The sequence below is a fragment of the Thunnus maccoyii genome, chromosome 24 (assembly GCF_910596095.1).
Source record: "Thunnus maccoyii chromosome 24, fThuMac1.1, whole genome shotgun sequence".
In the NCBI taxonomy this organism is placed as follows: Eukaryota; Metazoa; Chordata; class Actinopteri; order Scombriformes; family Scombridae; genus Thunnus; species Thunnus maccoyii.
Window position 1 is genome coordinate 3154398 of NC_056556.1, and position 19696 is coordinate 3174093.

The following is a 19696-nucleotide window of genomic DNA, read 5'->3' on the forward strand; positions in this document are numbered from 1 at the left end:
TCGTTTACAGCCGAAGCCGACTTTGTTGAAATAACACGGTGCTCAGATTTTATCAGCCAATAAAGTCATAGATACCTATTTATAATCGTATACTAATAAACAACCCTAGCTTTTTGTTGGAGCGTGTCAGAATTAAAACAAAAGGAAGCGTAAAAGTGGCAAAACTGGACGATATTTGTCTCTCTGAGGCTTATTTGTGGGATTTAAGTGAATATATTTACACCTCAGACAGATGAAAGTTGTCTGTGTGGATATGATTCAGTTTCTTAGTCTCAAAGCAAAAAAATAAATAAAAAATTGGGGGGAAAAATGACACTAATGCACCACTTTCTTGTATTGTAAACAAAAGAAAGATAAGGCCCATGTAGACCAGATCTCTCTCTCAGAATACAACACATTAGATTTATTATTAGATTTATTTATTTATTAAAGTGTGGCTTTTACTTTCTGTTCTTCTTAAAATTGAAGTTTCTTTTTGAAGCAGCTGGAAAAACCCTGAAAATATGTCTGTTTACGTTTGTCTACAACCCTCGATACAGTCCTCTGTAGAGCTTATCAACACTTACATAAAGTCCTGTTGTTTCATTCAGAAATTCCCCCTTTTTTTAAACTTTCATCCAGTTGAACTCGCTGCTCTGACGCACGTCTTGTTTTGTTGTTTTTGTGCCATTTGGTGCATTTCGGTTGTTTTCTCTGAGAGTTTTGTAATAATCATCGTGTTAGCAGCTAAATAAGAGCTGCTGTTCTCCACAGTTCACTGACTGTCCACTGATGACTGGTACTGGAGGTACTTTCTGACACTTTTTCTTTGTGTCAGTCAAACATTGATGGGTTAAGTTCTCTCTCGTCACCTCTGTATTGATTTTTTTTACACTGTGTGCATAAGAGCAAAGTGGAAAACTAAGGTTTAAGGCTGCAATTCTTTTTCTACTTATCAATGAATCATTTAGTCTGTAAAATATAAGATGATATAATAGAGAAACAGTCCAAAGTGTCGTCTTTCATTTGCTCCTTTTAACCAAGCAGCCGACCTCAAAGATAATCAATTTACAAAGACATAAAACTGAAAAAGCTGCATATTTAAGAAGCTGAAACTGGACGATATTCAAGTTTTTCTTCAATAAATGACTTAAAAAAGATTAATAAACATCCCGACAAGCCACTAATCAATTAAATAACTAATTATTTAGACGTTAAACCATCTTAAACATGTCTCTTCAGGCTTCTGTAGAAACATACTGTACGTACGACACACTCAGAACATACGTGTGTGTGTGTGTGTGTGTATAAACCTATTAACCTACAGCACACAACAGGTGCACACACACACACACACACAGCTCGCCTCTTTCCGCTTCACACCTCCTCCTGTTGCTGAGGAGCTCCAAATATACGGTAAGCCAGAAGGGCCACATTTCACAGCCCCCCCCCCTCCCCACCCACCCACCCTTGCACTGATATAGCCTCCCAGCTGGTGACTCCCAGTACGCCCTCCCACCTCCCCTTTCTGTAAATAGGAACCTCGTCTTTCAGGCCGTCTGGATCTAATCGCTGCTATTTTCAAAAGAGGCAGCAGAACAATGTGAGGAAGCTCGGTGGGAACTGGAATAACCTTGCTGAGCTTCAAGCTTTCCCTGCACCATGTTGACAGAAACATTGCAAAATTCACTTTTTTTTTTTTTTTTTTAAATAATCTACTGATCCCCCAGCGGAGAGATTTGTTGTTTTTTCATGCAGGTTAAAGAGCATCATTCCTCCACCGTTTGTTCCAAATCTGCGCTTACAGAAAGTAACCAACCTTTCTCCTGCCGTCCTGAGCGCTCAGTTTATTTCTTCTCTTTCTAGTGTTTCTCTGTAATTGTTTTAGAGATTTACAGTAACATTTGGAAAACAAACCGGAGGCTGGAACGCTTCTTAACCGTGGAAGCTTTGTCTAGTGAGTCAAATCAGAACCAAATGTTACTAAAAAGCATTTATTCTACTTCTTACCACATTATTTAACATAAGTCAAAGTTCCTGAAAACATTGTGTTCATGCATTGACTTCAGTGCTGTGATTTCTTGGTGAATCTTCTATTAAAACATTAGTATGTAAATACACGCGTGAACTTGGCTGGCTGAGAGAATCTGAGCGCAGTCTAGACATTTGACCTTTAACCGTTTTAATAAATGATCTACTTCCAGCTTCAGCCAACAAACAGACAAAAGTGTATTTGAACTGATATGTGCTTCGGGAGGAGGGCGGCTGCCATCTAGCCTGTAGCTACGTTTACAAGAATGTGACTAGTTTTCATTTTCAGCTTGTTTTATAACAGTTTACTATGAATTTAACCAGCACGCTGTGGTTGTGTAAAACAGGCTGCGGTGGTAAAGTGTCACCAGTGAGTTTAAGTGTTTAGTGATGGTCTAAACAAAGTGACTGTGTCTTTCTGTTTTACTTGAAATATACCATCGTTTTGCTTTTTTTTTATAGAGATAAAACCCATCTAGTTCGTTATCATGCATCAGTGCCCACATTCATCAAATAAGAAACTCTAACATGTAAAATATTAAGCGTGTTATCAATACTTAGTCGGACGCTACAATTATAAACTGACAGTGAGCAGCAGCAGCAGCAGCAGCAGAGTGAGACGTCTGTCCTCTCTTCTGCTCTCTGCCGTAAACACACGTAGCTGTTAGCGAGCAGCTGCTCTCATGTCTCGGTGCGCAGCAGAAACTCTCCCGCTCTCTGCCTGCTCAGTCTGCTCTCGGTGTGCGTCTCTCTCCGGATGGTAGGCAGGCGGCGATCGTCGTCTAGCTCGTCCCCGCGTACATGGAGGACGACCCGCTGACAGCAGCCTGGAGCTCGCCGTTACTAACTCTTAAAAGCTTAACGTTAAAGTCTGGCCTAAAGTCCACAGTTTCGACACTCACCATTGAAGAAGTTCTTGACCTTCAGGTACCCGACGCTGAGACGAAGGACGGACAGCTTGTCCAGCCGAGCCCTGACCTCTTCTGTGAAGGGCAGCAGGCCGGTGAGCTTGTCCAGCTCGCCGTTCAGCCGGTCTCGGTGGCGTTTGGATGGGTTGGACTTGACGCCATCGGGAGGTGATGGTTTAGGGCTGCGGACACACAGAGAGATGAGACATGATTTTAATGCACGAGGATAGAAAACTTTCCCAAAATTTCCCGACTCGTGCGCGGTTTTCTCTGTGAGCCGCTACTTGGGATTCTGGTTTGGGATTCAGAAAGGTCATGACGGGTACGGCGAACAAAGCTGGAGGCTAAATGTGTTCTGTATATTGACATGTGCGAGTGTGTGTGCGTCAGTGCTGCTCTTGCAGCTGGGATAAACTGAGATGGCACACAGATAACGCACACTAGAGATGTGACACTGAAGAACGGAGTGACACAAGGTGCTGACAAAGAGGAAAATATCAAAAAAAGTGTGTAACTGTGTGTCATTTAGTTTCCTTTTCGGCTCCTGCAAACAACAATCCAAGACACTGATACTACTTTAAAAGCCAAAGTCATATACATAACCAATGAATACAGTTATTAATCATCCGTGACAGTAAGTAGCTCTGGCAGGCGATCAAAGTTTCGTGATAAAGCACTGGCAGCAATGTTTTTGTACTTGCATGTCTGAAAAAGAGCTGAGTCAGTGCTACTATGCTTCAATATAAAAGCATTTGGAGCATGAGAAGTGAGTTTACATGCTGCATTTCAAGACAGAAATTACACAAAACCTTTTCATTTTTCACCTTAAGTGGTAAATTATCATCAGCCTCCTTTTTTTTTTTTTTTTTTTTTTTAAAGTAACCACACTAATCAATTCAATATAATTCTCTAAGTCGAGACAGGCCGCTGTTTTTCCTCCCGGCTGCTGGATGTTGGGGATTAAATGTTTGCAGAGTGGAAAATAACAAAGCCCGGACCTCCTCGACTCTCCAGAGGCAGAGGAACAAGCTGTCGGCTCCATCCATTGTTGCCGTGGGAACCAGGTTAAGCAGCCTGATGTTCCAGGATTTGTTTATCACATCACCTTGTGTGTGTGTGTGTGTGTGTGTGTGTGTGTGTGTGTGTTTTAACGCTGTTCTGGCAGCGCGGTTGCGGCATTACAGACGAGCCTTATGAGAGCAACAATCAGATGGATGAATCAGATGATTTATGGAGTGTTGAAGTGCTCTGTGCACCATTTACACCTTTCCAAAGGTCACGTTTATTTACACAAAACATGAAACTGAAAGGCGAAAGATCCAACTGACTTTAGAGAATAAACTATAGAAAAGGTAAGGATCTTTTTTTTTTTTTCCCATAATGCACATACTGTACACTACAGTAGGGTTGGACTGTTATATGGGGATCAAATAAACCTCCGCAGGGAAAACAGGCTGGAAAACCTGACAGTTATTCATTTATATGTAAGTTAATTCTGGACAACTGTTCCAGTACTTGAAGTGTTTAGTGATGGTCTAATGCTGTTTCAGACTCTTTTTCCATCCTGACAGGAGGAAAAACTAATGAAACCTCTTTTTTTTTCTCTCTGTTTAAATAAATGATGGTCTACTTAACAGATCACCCATACAGTTATTTTCATTATTGATTGGTCTATAAATCAGAAAACAATGACAAATGCTGCTGACAATATCCTTGAGCACATGGTGATGTATCCAAAACATATCTCAGACCAAGAAAAGCAGCTATTAGTTATTAGAAAATGCACAAAAATGGTTCTTTTCAAGCTTTAAAAGTGACGTAGGTTGACGTCAACGGTTTCGCCGCGTGCGCACCACGTCTACGCGCGTCTACGAGAGCGGGAATCCGCCAGGAGAGACGACTGACAAGTGTGCAGATTCTACTTTGTTCGGGTCTGTCTCTGCCAAGTAGCTAATGCAGTCTGCAGACATCACATTTAGGTCAAGAAACACAAACAGAGCAGATTAATTACTGTGCAGACTTTAAATTTCTGCTCTGTCTGTGCTGAAACTGATTATTTAACGGCATGTCTGTCTGCTTAGTTGAGAGCATCTGGTGCTGACAGTCCATAGCTGTATGAGATGACCTTTTTTTAATAAGCATACAAATAACAGTGACAGATTTTTACACATGTACTACTGTGTTTCACTCAAGAGGCCACATCGCCGAGCCTTAATCCAATCCTGAGCATATAGTCTTTTCATTTAAGAAGCAGTAAAACATATTCAACAATGTTTCAGTTCAGTATTTTAATTTATAGCTGCAATATTCAGCGGCGTAAGTACGATTTCAGGGCTGACATTGTGCAGCAGCTTCAGTCTAATAATATCTGCCTCAGTACATCAGCGTGTGTTGTTAAAATAAACAGTCCGGGATGGTTAAAAGGTTAAATTCATCACTACAGCTCTTCACTCCGAGCTTGATAAGACAGCGTGTTTTGTTGTTTTAACTTGTGTGACAGTAAATAAACCTGGTCGGCTCAGGCCGTTTGGCTGCAGGTCAACGCCGGCGGCCAGATGAAGCGCCGCAGCAGAAAGCGGGTCTGTATCTGTAACTGAACTCCGGTGACCGACGGTAAACCCCGGCGGCTTCACGTCTCTTAACTCAAACCAGACCTTCGCTGCACAGCACAGAGGGGCTTTTCTGTTTTTTTGTTGTTTTTTTCCCAGAGAAGGTGTGAAGCAGTGGGAGCACCTCGAAACCGGCCCTGGAGATATCTCTAGTTTACACCGCTGATTTTCGGGGGGTCATTTTGGGTATTTATCCCGGACAGGATGGCGGAGCTGCACGCTGTTTATGAGATAAAACCACAGCGCAACCACAGCCTGCTATCTGATCAGCACTGGAGAAGCCGTTGAGTGTTTTTTTTTTTTTTTTTTGAAAGTTTGTTGCATAGTTTTGCTTTTTTCCATCCCTTCAAGATTTTATTGCTTGTTTTTTTTTAAAAGGTTTTAAACGGGCTGGCGCCACCTTATCTAGCAGGACTCTTGCATCATCATACCTCAGTTAGAGCACCGAGGTCGACCAGCCAGATGCTCTCGGATGTTCAAAAAAAAAAAAAAAAAAAAAAAAAGAGGTTCCTAATCTGTGGAAGAGCTCACCTCATATCAGAAAACGCTCCTCAAATCCAGCTGAGCCTGACTTTTATATTTGTGTATTTTGGTGTTTAACTGTTGGTCAACTGTGGTTGTTTTAAATGTGTGATACAAAAAAAAAATGTTTTGACTTGACTTGACTTGACTTTGAGGAGAGTTTTCCCACAGCTATCTGGCTCATCATTTGCGAAACAGAACAGAAACTAGTTCTTATCAATGAGTCACGATATTTAGAAATGCAAGTTGTCTTTTACTTCTGCTTTCCGCTCAAAAGAACAACGAGCTAAAGCGTCCCGATTACTGTGTGTCTTAAAACGTTTGAACCAACCAGCTGACGGTGTCAAGACTCTTCCACATGTAACTGTTTGTAAAAATGAAATTAAAGCAGCCATAACTTCCCTCTGCCCTTGAGGAAGTCAGTCAGTGTGAGAATTTTACAGCTTTTTTTGATTCAGCAGATGTTTTTTTACTCATTCATAGTTGTCTGTAAGAGTAAACGTCCTGCAACAAACACTCTAAACAGTATAAATATATGCATAAAAGTTCATTCTCAACCTTGAGAACAGTAAATCCCAAAATCAGAGTCCTTTGTCCTGGAGCTTTCAGCCGTATCACACAGTCTTCATCAATGAATTACACTTTAAGCCAACAGGATTATGATGCTACTGAGCTCCATCTTCACGATGAAAACCACAGCTGAAAGCTCCAGAAAAAAAGCTAGTAAATTGGGATTGTTTTCCGAGGTCACAAAATGTACTTTCCTGCTTGTATATATGTTTTTGTTACGGATCGTTTACTCTGACAGGCAACTAAAGTGAAGAAAAGTATCTGCTTCAATGATAAAAGCCTGAAATCCCTCATACTGGCTGACTCGCTCAAGGGCAAAATGAGTAAAAATTCCAGTTTAGAAATTTGATCTGGCAACATGTTGACACTTCACACAATAGCTGAGCTGAAAATATAATTATAAATATTAAAACTTTAGCTGGGCAGCGATTCTGATAAATGATGACTGGTTTAAGTTATTTTATTGAGCTAAAACACCAAAAAAACTCACTTTAATTTGTCTTATATGATAATATTTATATATTTTAACTGTTTCTCAGACAAAACTTGACAGGCACTATTTTCTCACACTTTTAGACGGAAAGATATATCGATTAAACAAGTTTTCTGACAGATAACAGAAGTTATCTTTAGCTGCGGCCCTGATAAACAACATTTCCGTGTCTTGCTCAAGGACACTCGAGCGGAGCATCTGGTAAGTTGCGGGATTGGAACCTGTGATCTTCAGGTTCCAGGTCAGTCTCACACAGAGCAGCTGCACGTCTGCTGCTTCTCAAGTTAAATCAGGTTCAGATGTTGCTGCTGATGACTCCGCTGGGGATTTCAGGTCAGGTGAGGCCAATCGTGAAGCTGACTGTGTGTGTGTGTGTGTGTGTGTGTGTGTGTGTGTGTGTGTGAGTGTGCATGCGTGCATGTGCGTGTGTGTACGTGCGCACCTGCATAACTGCATACTTTCTAGACTCTTTCTAGTGGCTTTGACCCTTTGACCTACTGTTGCCTTCGTGGGTCAAAAGTGTGCAATCTGAAGTTGCAGAAAAACATTGAACAACACAAACCACTTAAGCAACAAAAATATACCAACAAGGAACCTCAAAAACCATGTGAAGCTAGAAAACTTCTCTTTCCAGCCACAAGAACATAATAATATCTCATATTATTATGTATTGTTATATAGTTAAGTAAAACTGCTCTGAATATGGACCAAAATGTCTTAAAATACAGGATGAAGTGACCCAAAACAACACAGTTTCTTTCCATCTGTCACAACAAAAACAGTCACACTGAACTGTAGCAGCAGCTTCCTTCTATATATGTTAAATTTATATTAAATATAGAAGACAGGGTACTCAGAAAGTATGTGAAGGGGTAAAAAGGACCAAAATAGAGGCAGAACAACTCATGCTTGAACTGTAAGATTGCCCTACTGTGAAATATTTTAAATTTAGATGAATATATGCTACATTTATGTCAAATATAACAACTAATGTGCCTTAAAACAACCCAGAAGGAATGTGAAAATGGACCAGCAGGACAGAGTGTGATGTTTTTATCTGCAAATGTTCCAAAAACGAATCCCAAAAATAACATTAAAAGGCAGAACAACTCCCCCCCACCCACCATGTCTGGACTGTAAGTGTAGCCTGTTGTAAAATATATATTAAATATAGATGACATTTAACAACCAGCGTGGTTTAGGACATTAAAATTTTTATCTGCTAACTGCTCTCAAGAGAGACTGAAATGACTGATTGAAAGGAAGAGCATCTCATGCCTCCCCTGTAAGTGAAATCTGTTAAATTTAGATGAAATTTAATAACCATAGAGGTGATAAATACTCAAAAGGAATGTGAGGGAGTTCAAACTAATGTATATGCATGAGTTTTGTCTGCAAATGTATGATTTAACAGGTTACACTGCTCACACACACACACAAAAAAAAAACAGCAAAACTCTTTCAAAACACCATCAAGTGTGCAGGAGAAAAAAAAAACAAACGATGAAAAGCAGACGAACTCTGAGGGAAAAGGTTGTGATCCGAGTATCTGAACTGTGAGTGTAACATAAATGTGTAAAATGTGGCCCTGACAAAGCCCTCCCTGCCTCCCTCCCTCCCTCCCCTCCTGTAAATAAGACATCTGCTTCCAATAATACTCCAGAACACGACATATCTGAAATCGAGGCGAGATGGCTATCGCTGCATTCCTGACGGCGCAACTCCCCTGCAAGAACAATGAGCGGCCAGTGTTGTTGCTTCTCGCTTTATCTACCAAATCTGTCCTGGAAGGGGCGTGTATACATGTATATATATGAGTGTGTGTGTGTGTGTGAGGGGTTGCGCTGGGCTTGAAGAAACACTCCCCTGCCTTCACACAAAGGCACTTTGTCTCCGACGAGGCAACGACACCTTTCCTAACAAAAGAAACTAAATACGATTCTGGCGTCTGTTCCCTGCTGGAGTTATGATACAGGAAAAAAGAGCACAAGCATGAGAGCATGAGAACTCCGCTGATAATATCCATATATTTTCTGCACCGAAGCTGCTGAAACTCTACATGATTAAACTTCATCACTTTTTAAATCAACTTTTCTTGCCTAAACATCAAACTTTTCACATTTTACTTCACGTTTAGCTTCACAAACAATAGAATTGTATGAATAATTGCCCCTTAAAGCTTATAATTAACATGTTCATGGTTTAATTATTATCTAACATGTCATATTAGATAAATTACAGTGTTTCCCTTAGAGTGGGGCGGCGGTGGCGGCGGCCTCAGGCGGGGGCAAAACTCAGGGGAGACAACAATGGGTTAGCCGATGTTATGCTAACCCTCTGTTGCTAACTTTGGAGCTAACCCCCCTCACTTTTCCAGCAGTCGGGGAAACAACAGACGTGACTTTTCTCTGTTTTGAGAAGCCGCAGCGCTTATTAACTGACACACAGTAGCCTGTAATGTACATTTACTGCCAGACTGACAACTTGCCGCTAAACTTCTCCTCTGCTCCGCTCATATAGGGAGATATAACGTCACATTCATGACAATAAAGAGCATTTAGCACATTAATATTGTAATGTTTCCTATGTGTGTTTACTCTCTGGTTGAAATCACAGCAGCAGCTCAGTTCTGCTGTTGAGGGTTTTTTGACATTTGTCAGTGTCCCTAACGTCCAGGAAGTGAAAGACGGAGGAATTGACGCGCGTCACATGTCAGTCATAAGAGAAACAGCGTGTGTGCTCGATGGTGAAAGCCGGCCGGTCACCGACATGTCAAACTCACATCCACACAAAAACAAAACATCGGACTGATTTATTCCTGATGAGGTTTGGGTCCCGCTCCGCTGGACTTTTTTCGCTGTCAAACAGAAATCATCTGGCGCTTGGATTCATCTGCCCGACCGACACTGAACATAAACAATCACAAGTGCCTGCATGTTCCACATTTTACTGTCATAACACAAGACCACTGTGGAGAGATGACTCGTCACAAAAGAGTCGGTTCATCAAGTTCATCAACTCTGCCCCACTTCTGGAGTCCTCTCACACACACAGAGGCCTTTCCAACCATCATGACCAGGAGGAGCCCAATAAAAAACCTTTTATACAACAACTTTTACTGAGAGATGATCATCGTATTACAGCTGAAACAAGCAGTCGGCTGATCTATTAGACGATAGACTGAGAGATAATTAGCAACTATTCTGTAATTTCCCAAGAAAAAGTGGCAAACACTTTCTAGTTTCATGCTCTAAATTGTGAGAGAGTCAGTATCTTTGAGTTTTGGACTCTTGCTCAGACAAAACAAGACATTTGTTTACATCACAGTGAGATTTAAGAAACTGTGATGTGACATTTTATAGACCAAATGATTCATCTTAATTTATTAGGACACTACGAAATGTTGACAGATTATTTTCATCATCATTTAATCTGTTGATTATTTTCTCAGTTAAATCGATTAGTTGTTTGGTCCATAAAATGTCAGAAAATGGTGAAAAAAGTTGATCAGTGTTTCCCAGAACCCAAGATGACGTCCTCAAATGTCTTGTTTTCACCACAACCCAAAGATATTCAGTTTGCTGTCATAGAGGACTAAAGAAACCAGAAAATATTCACATTTGAGAAGCTGAAATCAGAGAGTTTGGACTTATTTTTTTCTTTAAAAATGACTCAAAACGATTGGTGATTAATTTACTAATCGATTAATTGACTAATCTTTGCAGCTCTGATTGAAATGTTCTGCATTTTTTCTTGCAAACTGACTTAAATGTTGCAGAAAATAGATAATTTTCTGTCAACAGACTAACTGACTAATCGTTGCAGCTCTAATAAAGTTACAGTCTGCAAATCACATGTTGCAGAGTTCAGGTGTCCACATACTTTTGGCCACTTTTCTATGCATGTATATCATCTCTTTGTTTTATGACTTTTATAAAGTTGTGTGTTAAAATCATTCTGTCTTTCTGTTTTGGTTTTTTTTTTGCTCACAAACGCAGATACAACCATAAATGTTAATGTTTCACCTTTACAATGCAGAGTAAACATAAAGGTAAACCGCCTCAGGGCAGCTCGCTGCTAACGACGCCTCTAGACCAGTCTGTGTGTTAAACACACTCTCACACACTCATAACTCACTCACTCCACTAATACCGCCGCTCCCCCCCCAACACACACACACACACACACACACACACACACACACACACAAAGAAAAGAAAAGAAAGATAAACTCCCTGAGAAGAACTTTTCCTAAAAACCAAGGCGAGCGAACATGGCAGACTTACGTAACTGTTTGCGTGACACTGAACTATGTTAATTTGAGTCAAGGGAGGGAGGAAAAAAACAACCCCCCCACCCCCCTTCCCCCCTTTAACCCCCCCTAAAAAACACACAGAGAGACAGAAGGAAAGACAGGAAAAAAGTATGTTGTGGCAGTCAGAGGAGGAGGAGAAAAAAAACAGAGCGAGTCTCAGATTACGCCATCCTCCCTCCCTCCTCCCTCGTGGAAACATTGCGTGAGTGCGCTCTCGCTCCACGTCCTGATTATGATTAATGCAGGTAGTACCACACACACACTGAAACCGCAGTTCTGGCAGGGTTCTGCCGTGGTTCTCTACTCGGGCCTGTGGTTCTGTATGGAGCAGTTAACACTCCGTCTGGCTTGTTAAAGTTAAAAATCACAAACTGGTAAAATCACTGTGAGAAAGACAGTGTGGCTTAGAGCAGCTCTTATGTTCTAAAAGGGTTCTTTACAGCACCACGAAGGGTCAATGATATACTAACTCATCATAATGCTGTCAAGAACCTTTTCTGAAGGTTCTTTACAGCACCACGAAGGGCCAATGATATTCTGATTGATCATAATGCTGTCAAGGTTTTCAAGAACCTTTTCTAAAGGTTCTTTACAGCACCATGAAGGGCCAATGATATTCTGATTGATCATAATGCTTTCAAGAACCTTTTCTGAAGGTTCTTTACAGCACCAAGAATAATCTAAGAGGAAACATTTGAACATGAAACTCTAAAAAAGTATTTTACAGCACCATTAAGGGTCTATGATATATTGAGCATAATGCCTTATAGAACCTTTTCTAAAGGTTCTTTACAGCACCATGAAGAGTCTAAAAGGAACTAGTTGAACATGAAACTCTCTAAATTGTACTTTACAGAACCATGAAGAGTTAAAGAGGAACCATTTGAACATGGTGCTTTTGAGAACCTCTCTAGAGAGTATTTCAAACTAAATTTTATAAAAGGTTTTTCTACACTGCAAAGAGTCTAAGAAGAACCATTTGAGCATGGTCTTTTAGAGAACGTCTTTAAAATGGTTCTTTACAGCACCAAGAGGGGCCTAAGATGAACTAGTTGAACATGAAACTCTCTAAAAAAAAATACTGTGCAGCACCATTAAGGGTCAATAATAAACCTTTTGAGCATAATGCCTTAGAGAACCTTTTCTAAAGGTTCTTTACAGCACCAAGAAGGAACTAGTCCAACATGAAACTCCCTAAAATGTATTTTACAGAACCATTAAGGGTCTATGACATATATTAGAGCATAATGCCTTAGAGATCCTTTTCTAAAGGTTCTTTACAGCACCATTAAGGGTCTATGATATATTTTAGAGCATAATGCCTTAGAGAACCTTTTCTAAAGGTTATTTACAGCACCAAGAAGAGTCTAAAAAGGAACTAGTTGAACATGAAACTCCCTAAAATGTACTTTACAGCACTATTAAGGGTCTATAATATACTAGTTGAGCATTATGCCTTAGAGAACCTTTTCTAATGGTTCTTTACAGCACCATGAAGAGTCAAAGAGGAACCATTTGAACATGGTGCTTTTCACCTCTCTAGCAAGTATGTCAAACAGATTTCTCTAAAAAGTTTTTCTACACACGTCTACAAAGAGTCTAAGAAGAACCATTTGAGCATGGTCTTTTAGACAATGTCTTTAAAAGGGTTCTTTACAGTACTATTAAAGGTCTAGGGTAATCTATTTAATAGGGCTGTAGTCAAACAAAGAAAATCTTGGTCAATTGAAATTCTACCTACTCTTCAACCAATCCATTGGAACGAAAAAAAATATCTGCATGTATGATTGAGAAGTGACATAAAGGTTTGTAACTGAATTTTGTGCAATGAAAACAAAAAGAGGCAAACATGCGGCCTGTAGGTGGTGCTGTCCATCACACATTTGACAGGAAGTGACGCCGAATCACAACGAGCAAAGATCCACTGATGAAGCTAACCAGCTGACGGCGAATATGAACATAAGCACCGGGAGGTTCAGTTACTCTGGGAACAACCTGCTTCTCACCAGGCAGAAGAACATCGACTCTCTGCTGAGATGCCTGAAAGTAAGCTGCAGCTCCAGAAGTCTGTTAGCGGGAGATTTATTAGCATGCTAACACACTGTTAGCCTGCTAGCCTGAGCTAGCTGTTAGCTAAACTCAGCACAGATACAGATCTGTCTCATCCTGACATAATATAAAAAAATATACAAGGCTGACACCTAACACCAGCGACTGTCCAACCAATGAGAATTTGGTGCTATAAAGATGTTATGAAGGTTCTAAGAGGAACCTTTTTACCATGGTGCTATACCACAGTAAAGGTTCTAAGAGGAACCTTTTTACCATGGTGCTATACCACAGTAAAGGTTCTAAAAGGAACCTTTTTACCATGGTGCTATACCACAGTAAAGGTTCTAAGAGGAACCTTTTTACCATGGTGCTATACCACAGTAAAGGTTCTAAGAGGAACCTTATCGAGTGCTTTAGAACACTTTCCCAGAAGGTTCTTTACAGCACCACTTGTGGTTTAATTAAAACCACAATAACAGTGCTATGGAGAACCTTTGTGAATAGTTCTTTACAGCGGTATCAAATGTCACTGGAAGAACATTTGTGCATGGTGCTTTAAAGAAGATCTCTAAAAAGGGTCTTTGCAGCACCATTAAAGGTTCCTGGAGAGTAATTTGGACATTTTCCAATAAAATTTTTAACATGCATTAGAGAACCTCTACAAATGCTTCTTTATAGAACATTAAGAACATATAAAAAACAGTGGAACATAGTGCTTTCGAGAGTGCGCTTGAACGTTCTTTATAACACAATTATGTATTTATTAAGAAATATTTGATAAACATTAGTTAGAGAACCTTCCCAAACGTTTCTTTACAGCACTATTACGGGTCTACGGAGAACTATTTGACATTTATTAGCAGTTCCTTGGATACAAAGGTCCATTTTGAAACCATTAAGGATCAATTTGAGCATGATTAGCTTTTTGCTGAGTCATCTCTACCCTTCCAAAGGGTTCTTTTAAGCACAATAACATGTCAACAGAGTGTGTAGTTTGTAATCATTCTAAAATGTTCTTTAAAAGTACCTTAAAGGTCTAGTATACAAGGATTTAGTCACTGAAGAATCAATGCTTCCTTATGGACAGAGTCCAAAATGAACACCTGCCAAGGGACAGCTATCCGCCACTATGGCACCAACATAGACATGTCATAAAATATCTGGCATGATGGCTCAGAGGAAATGACTCATGTTTGTCCCTATACAGTGTAGACGCACAACATGTGTTGTTTTTTTACATGCGTCTAATTCGTTTTCACTGATTGAACATTCAACAACAATAATACGAATGTTATCGTTGTTATTCCGTCATGTGGAATTCTGATGTCTGTCATTCGCTCGCTAAGGTTTAGCGATGGTCCATGTTTAGATATTCAACGCTGGTCTGTCTCACATGCAAGAACGCTGTAACACACCTTCGAAGTCCACGAACGAGATAGAGAATAAAAGAATGAATGAGAAGTTATCTCTCTCTCTACCCAAATGACAGAAAACCGTCGTAGCAACAGAAACTTCCCTGATTCACCTGTAAGATATATAAAACTGTCTTGCATATTGAGTTTTTTGGTGACTTTACAGAATGGAAAAATGAAAGTCTGGATCAGCAGACGGTGCTCATTTTGGTGTTATGAAATCTTATCTTTATACCAAACACAAAATTCCTTCGTACAACATTGTGTCCCACACTGATAAATATAAAACACTGGACTGTACTAACACGCTCTGATAACGCTTGTTTAATGGGTTATACTATGGAAATTTTGCTCTAGCCTCAACATAATACCTTATTATCTCAAAGAAATGCACTGAAACAAATGCAAATGTGACACAAAGAGGCAATTTATTATCTTGGCCAGTGAAAAATGTGCTTGGCCGGTGTATTTTTCATCTACTAGTCCCCTTGGCAGGTGAGTCAAAAAGTTAATTTCAGACACTGCTTGTGGAGCCAAAAGGGTTCTGTTATGTTGCAGCCACTTTCCTCATTTGATCCATTTCCTCCAGTATAAATAATTCACAAAATGGGATCCAGAGGTCCTTGAAGGGGTTCTAAAAGGTCCTGAGAAACACTGACATCATGGTTAACATTATTTCTGACATAAAACACAACAACAAAGACTCTAAAAGTCCTGTGAGCATTGTTATAAAAGAAGTAAATAAAACACAGGCCTCCGCTGCTGTACATACAACCCTGAAGAGGGATTTTCTGGCGCTACGCTGGTTCTCAAATTGTGCCTCAAAGGTGAAAACAAGATGCAGTTTAAACACGCGTTTGCGTAAATCATAAGTAGCATCGGAAGACAGTAGTATGATGCTTTTACTGATGTGGGGTTTCACTCTCTCCACTGTTAACCTCCCCGCCTACAGAGCGCATTCACAAAAAAAACTCTGCAAAGATAATAACTTCCAACTCAATACATCAACTCAGATGGGATTTCTTGAGTGGAGACCTGAGTTAAATGAGTTTGTACGGTGTTAAAGCTCAGAGACCATCAGTCTGGGAGGCCCAGCTGTCTCAGATGGTATAATTAGATTAAAATAATACTGAAGCAACAGTTTTCTTTTATTTTCCATGCTGGATAGGCCTGCAGTGTAGTTGGACTTTGGTACTTCACATTACCTCGGTCTGGCCAACATTGCATAACCACAGCAGGGAAAATAGACTTTATGGCCTTATGGATCCAACTAAGGACAATGTAGCTACTATTGCAAACACAGAGTGCAACTTATAACCCTACTACACCCTTATTACCATGTAACATAGGCTGTAATCCATAATGAGAGGCTATTCTGGAGATGTTTGCACAGCTGTAATCACCTAGAATAAAAGATATTGAATATGTAAGCTGTAAAGCTATAAATGTTGTCTGCCTTAGTAACGTGGGAATAATATATCACTAAATGCATATTATAGTGCAGTAAATGCATAATGCAGTCATTTCTGCATTATATTTCAAAGGGTTAAGTGTCGCAATTGGACACCATAAGTTTTTATAATAGTAGTAGTGTGATGGTTTCGTAGTAGTAATAATAGTAGTATCATTGAAGTATTACAGTAAGTTACAATGGGGTCGCACTCAAAGTGCCTTCAGGAGTATCATAGTAGTATCATAGACGTATCGTAGCGATCATGAGGCGATAAAAGTAGAATAAAGCCACTGTTTTAGTCGCTGAAAAGTAGAAATAGTGGGATACTGTAGGGATATTGCAGTGTTTTCGGTGTGTTTCTGTTGCTGACTTACATTTTCTGGACCGGCTTCTTCCGTTTCTTCACCGCGTAGAGCGCCGTGTTCCCCAGCATGGTGAAGTCAGAGCTAACAAAGTAGGAGAAAAAGTGGCTTTATCCCGGGTTTTAATGCACACGTTAACGGGTCCAGACGACTCACATCCCTCGATATAAGAACTACAACAATATAATGTTGAAAACACCAAACAAGCGGCGGTAAAATCCCCTGAACGTCTCCCGTCCTCGGCTGGTCTCGTGCGCCTCCGAGCTGTGGAAAAAAAAAACAAAAAACGACTTTTTGTTTTCTTTAACTACTCAAAACGTCCGTTAGATATTAACAAACTATCATAACTTTTCATATTTCCAACGTTCACGTACTTCCACGCCGGTTTACCGCGATTAAAGTGACTTTTAGACGTTAAAAAGGTGCCTCGGAGGATTTTTATGTAAGTCCACTGCTTGCGCGTCACCCCCGTTGTGATTTGACAGAGCTGCTGCTGCGGCTGCGCGCTCCCGCCGCGGTTTGTGTGTGTGTGTGTGTGTATGTGTGTGTATGTACTTGAGAATGTGTGTGTGTGTGTGTGTCACTGTAATGAGAGAGCAGAAATATTTAAGGTCGTCCGAATGTGGGCCAACAGAGAACGACACCGCAGACTAGGAATGGCAGGAAAAACGCATTCCAACCGGGAAGACCTTAAAAGACGGATTTTTTTTTTCTCTTCATTCTCATGTTACTGTATTACAGTAAATAATTTTAGGAGGTTATTTACATACAAATTAAATAAATAAACAAACATACAAACAAATAAATAGATAAATAAATAAAGATACAACAAGATTAATAAATATATTTACGTTTTAAAATATTTTAATAAAACTAAAATAAATAGATGTACTATAGTGTTAATAAATTGTTAAAATTTATGATTGCAAATATTTAAAAAATACTACACTGTATTTTTTCTCATTTCCTTGTGCGAAAATAATGACATTAAAAAACAAAACAAATAAACAAAATGTTTACATGTTTCTGCAGTTAAAGGTGCAAAGCGTAAGATTTAGCAGCATCTAGTGGTGAGGTTGCAGATTGCAACAAACTGTATACCGGACCCCCCCAACCCCTCCAATTCCAAGCGTGTATGTGAACCTACGGTGGCCTTGAAACTCGCAAAAAAATACGAAAGGCCCTCTCTAGAGTGAATGTATAGTCCACTGACTCTAAATTCTATCTCATGGTCTTCTCATGAATGCAAATAATCTTGCTTTTAATTTGGCAAGCTTACATTATTAATTTCTAGTTGACGTGTGATGTGCTATTGTGTGTAGCTTTGTATTTTGTATTATATGTCCTGTGTGTAATTGCTTTGTACTGTTTGTTATTGTTATATGTTTTAATTGTGACCTGCCGAAGGGACTGCAGATGAAAATTAGCTATAAGCTAACTCTGGTACAGTACATTAAATGGTAACATTTATGTTTAACACTGTACATGATCCCAATAAATAATGATAGATAAATAATAAATAAGAGCCGGTGTTTGGTTTGTCCATTCTGGGCTACTGTAGGAACTTGGCGGTGCAGTATGGCGGGCTCTGTAGAAGAGGACTCGCTCTCTATGTAGATATGCAGTGTGGAACTTTTACATATAAATGAAAGTCCATTACATTTAAGTTTACACAATGCTGATTAAACTTATCACCACCAGACTAGACTTTCCAAATGTTATCAGACTGATAGTGAAACAAGTCATTTCACTGGGGGTTTTGTGATGCTCAAAACAATTTATCCACCATTTTACAGCAGCAACAGTAGCGACGGAGTAGGCTACGGCAGACCCTACGACGTAAGCTCGTGTCAACAGTGTTTTTGTGATTACTCTCACTGCCAGAGGGAGGAGACAGAAGTTCTGCACTCCAGTTTTAATTTAGTTTGAAAAATAACATAAATAATCAAAATAGATACTTTTTTTGTCCATCGACACTAATTGACTAATTCTAGTTTCAGGTGTGATGAAACTTGCCTCATTTGTGTTTTACTTTATCAGTGATTTGAGGCAAACTTCCAGAGGGTAAACCTGGAAATGTTTTGACATTACAAATTTACGAGGGCCACCTGAAAGCACCGTGAGTTTCAAAGGCTCGTGATTTAGGGGGGGAGATGCAGGTTCAGCCTGGACTTTGAATCCTCCGAAGGACACATTCTCATGTGTTGCGTCCTTCGGGAGGATCCGGACTTTAAATTGGGACACAGCTTATGAAACTCTATCATGTCTGTTTACTCAGAAGTAAAAATAACTGGTGTGGTTGTCAGGCTGAAAACAAAAGCTCTCACTGAAAAGCTGACATTTGGGAGATTTTCCCAGGATTATACAGACATGTCTGGCAAAAACAACGTCTAACATCAGTCACATTTTGTGTAAAAAGTCATGATTTGGCTGCACAAAGTTGAACTTGGTGGTTACAGGTGAAGGTTCAGTTTCTTTCCCGTGTTGCTTAACTCTGCTTGTACTGGCAAAAAAGGTTGAAGTTACAACATGAAATGGACAAGGTGCATGTACATATGTTTCGGTCATTTGGCAGTCATTCGCTTTGTCCTCCTACGTTCTGTCAGGGTGAGGTAAACCGGGTTTACAGGGCCGTGAATTTGAGGGATATCTGTATTGTTCATTGTATTCACTCCAACAAACGTCAGTGTGATATATCATGGTGTTTTTGTGCTCAGCGAAGGACTTGCTCCAGCATGCCAGGGACCAAATTTACAAAACTGAAAGGCACACAAATTCACTTCTTGTGACCCAATCCAACTTCAGAATAAATATGAAACGCTCAGAAGTCGGCGGCAGTGACAACATTTGTTATCCAACATCTGTCGGATATAAAGTAAACTGGAATTTTTTTTGGGTTGTTTCTCATTTGTGACTTCTCTTCATGACGCTTTAGATTGTGTAATGTGCTGCTGACTTCCAAGATCACAGTTGTTAATATGAACTGTCAC

General features: G+C 39.9%; 1 protein-coding gene across 2 annotated transcripts in view; it reads right to left on the reverse strand.

Moving 5' to 3' along the window:
• Positions 1-17200, reverse strand: part of ahr2 (aryl hydrocarbon receptor 2) — an 80925-nt gene extending 63725 nt beyond the window's left edge. Inside the window, exons 1-3 of one of the 2 annotated variants that reach the window (XM_042404444.1) lie at positions 17081-17200; positions 16719-16970; positions 2913-3100 (exon numbers count right to left, since the gene is read on the reverse strand). In XM_042404444.1, the coding sequence (XP_042260378.1) occupies positions 2913-3100; positions 16719-16777 (247 nt within the window). In that variant the 5' untranslated portion in view covers positions 16778-16970; positions 17081-17200. Of the gene's footprint in view, positions 1-2912; positions 3101-16718 lie in introns of both variants that reach the window. The other variant, XM_042404445.1, reaches the window with a different exon arrangement.
• Positions 17201-19696: the final 2496 nt, after the last annotated feature.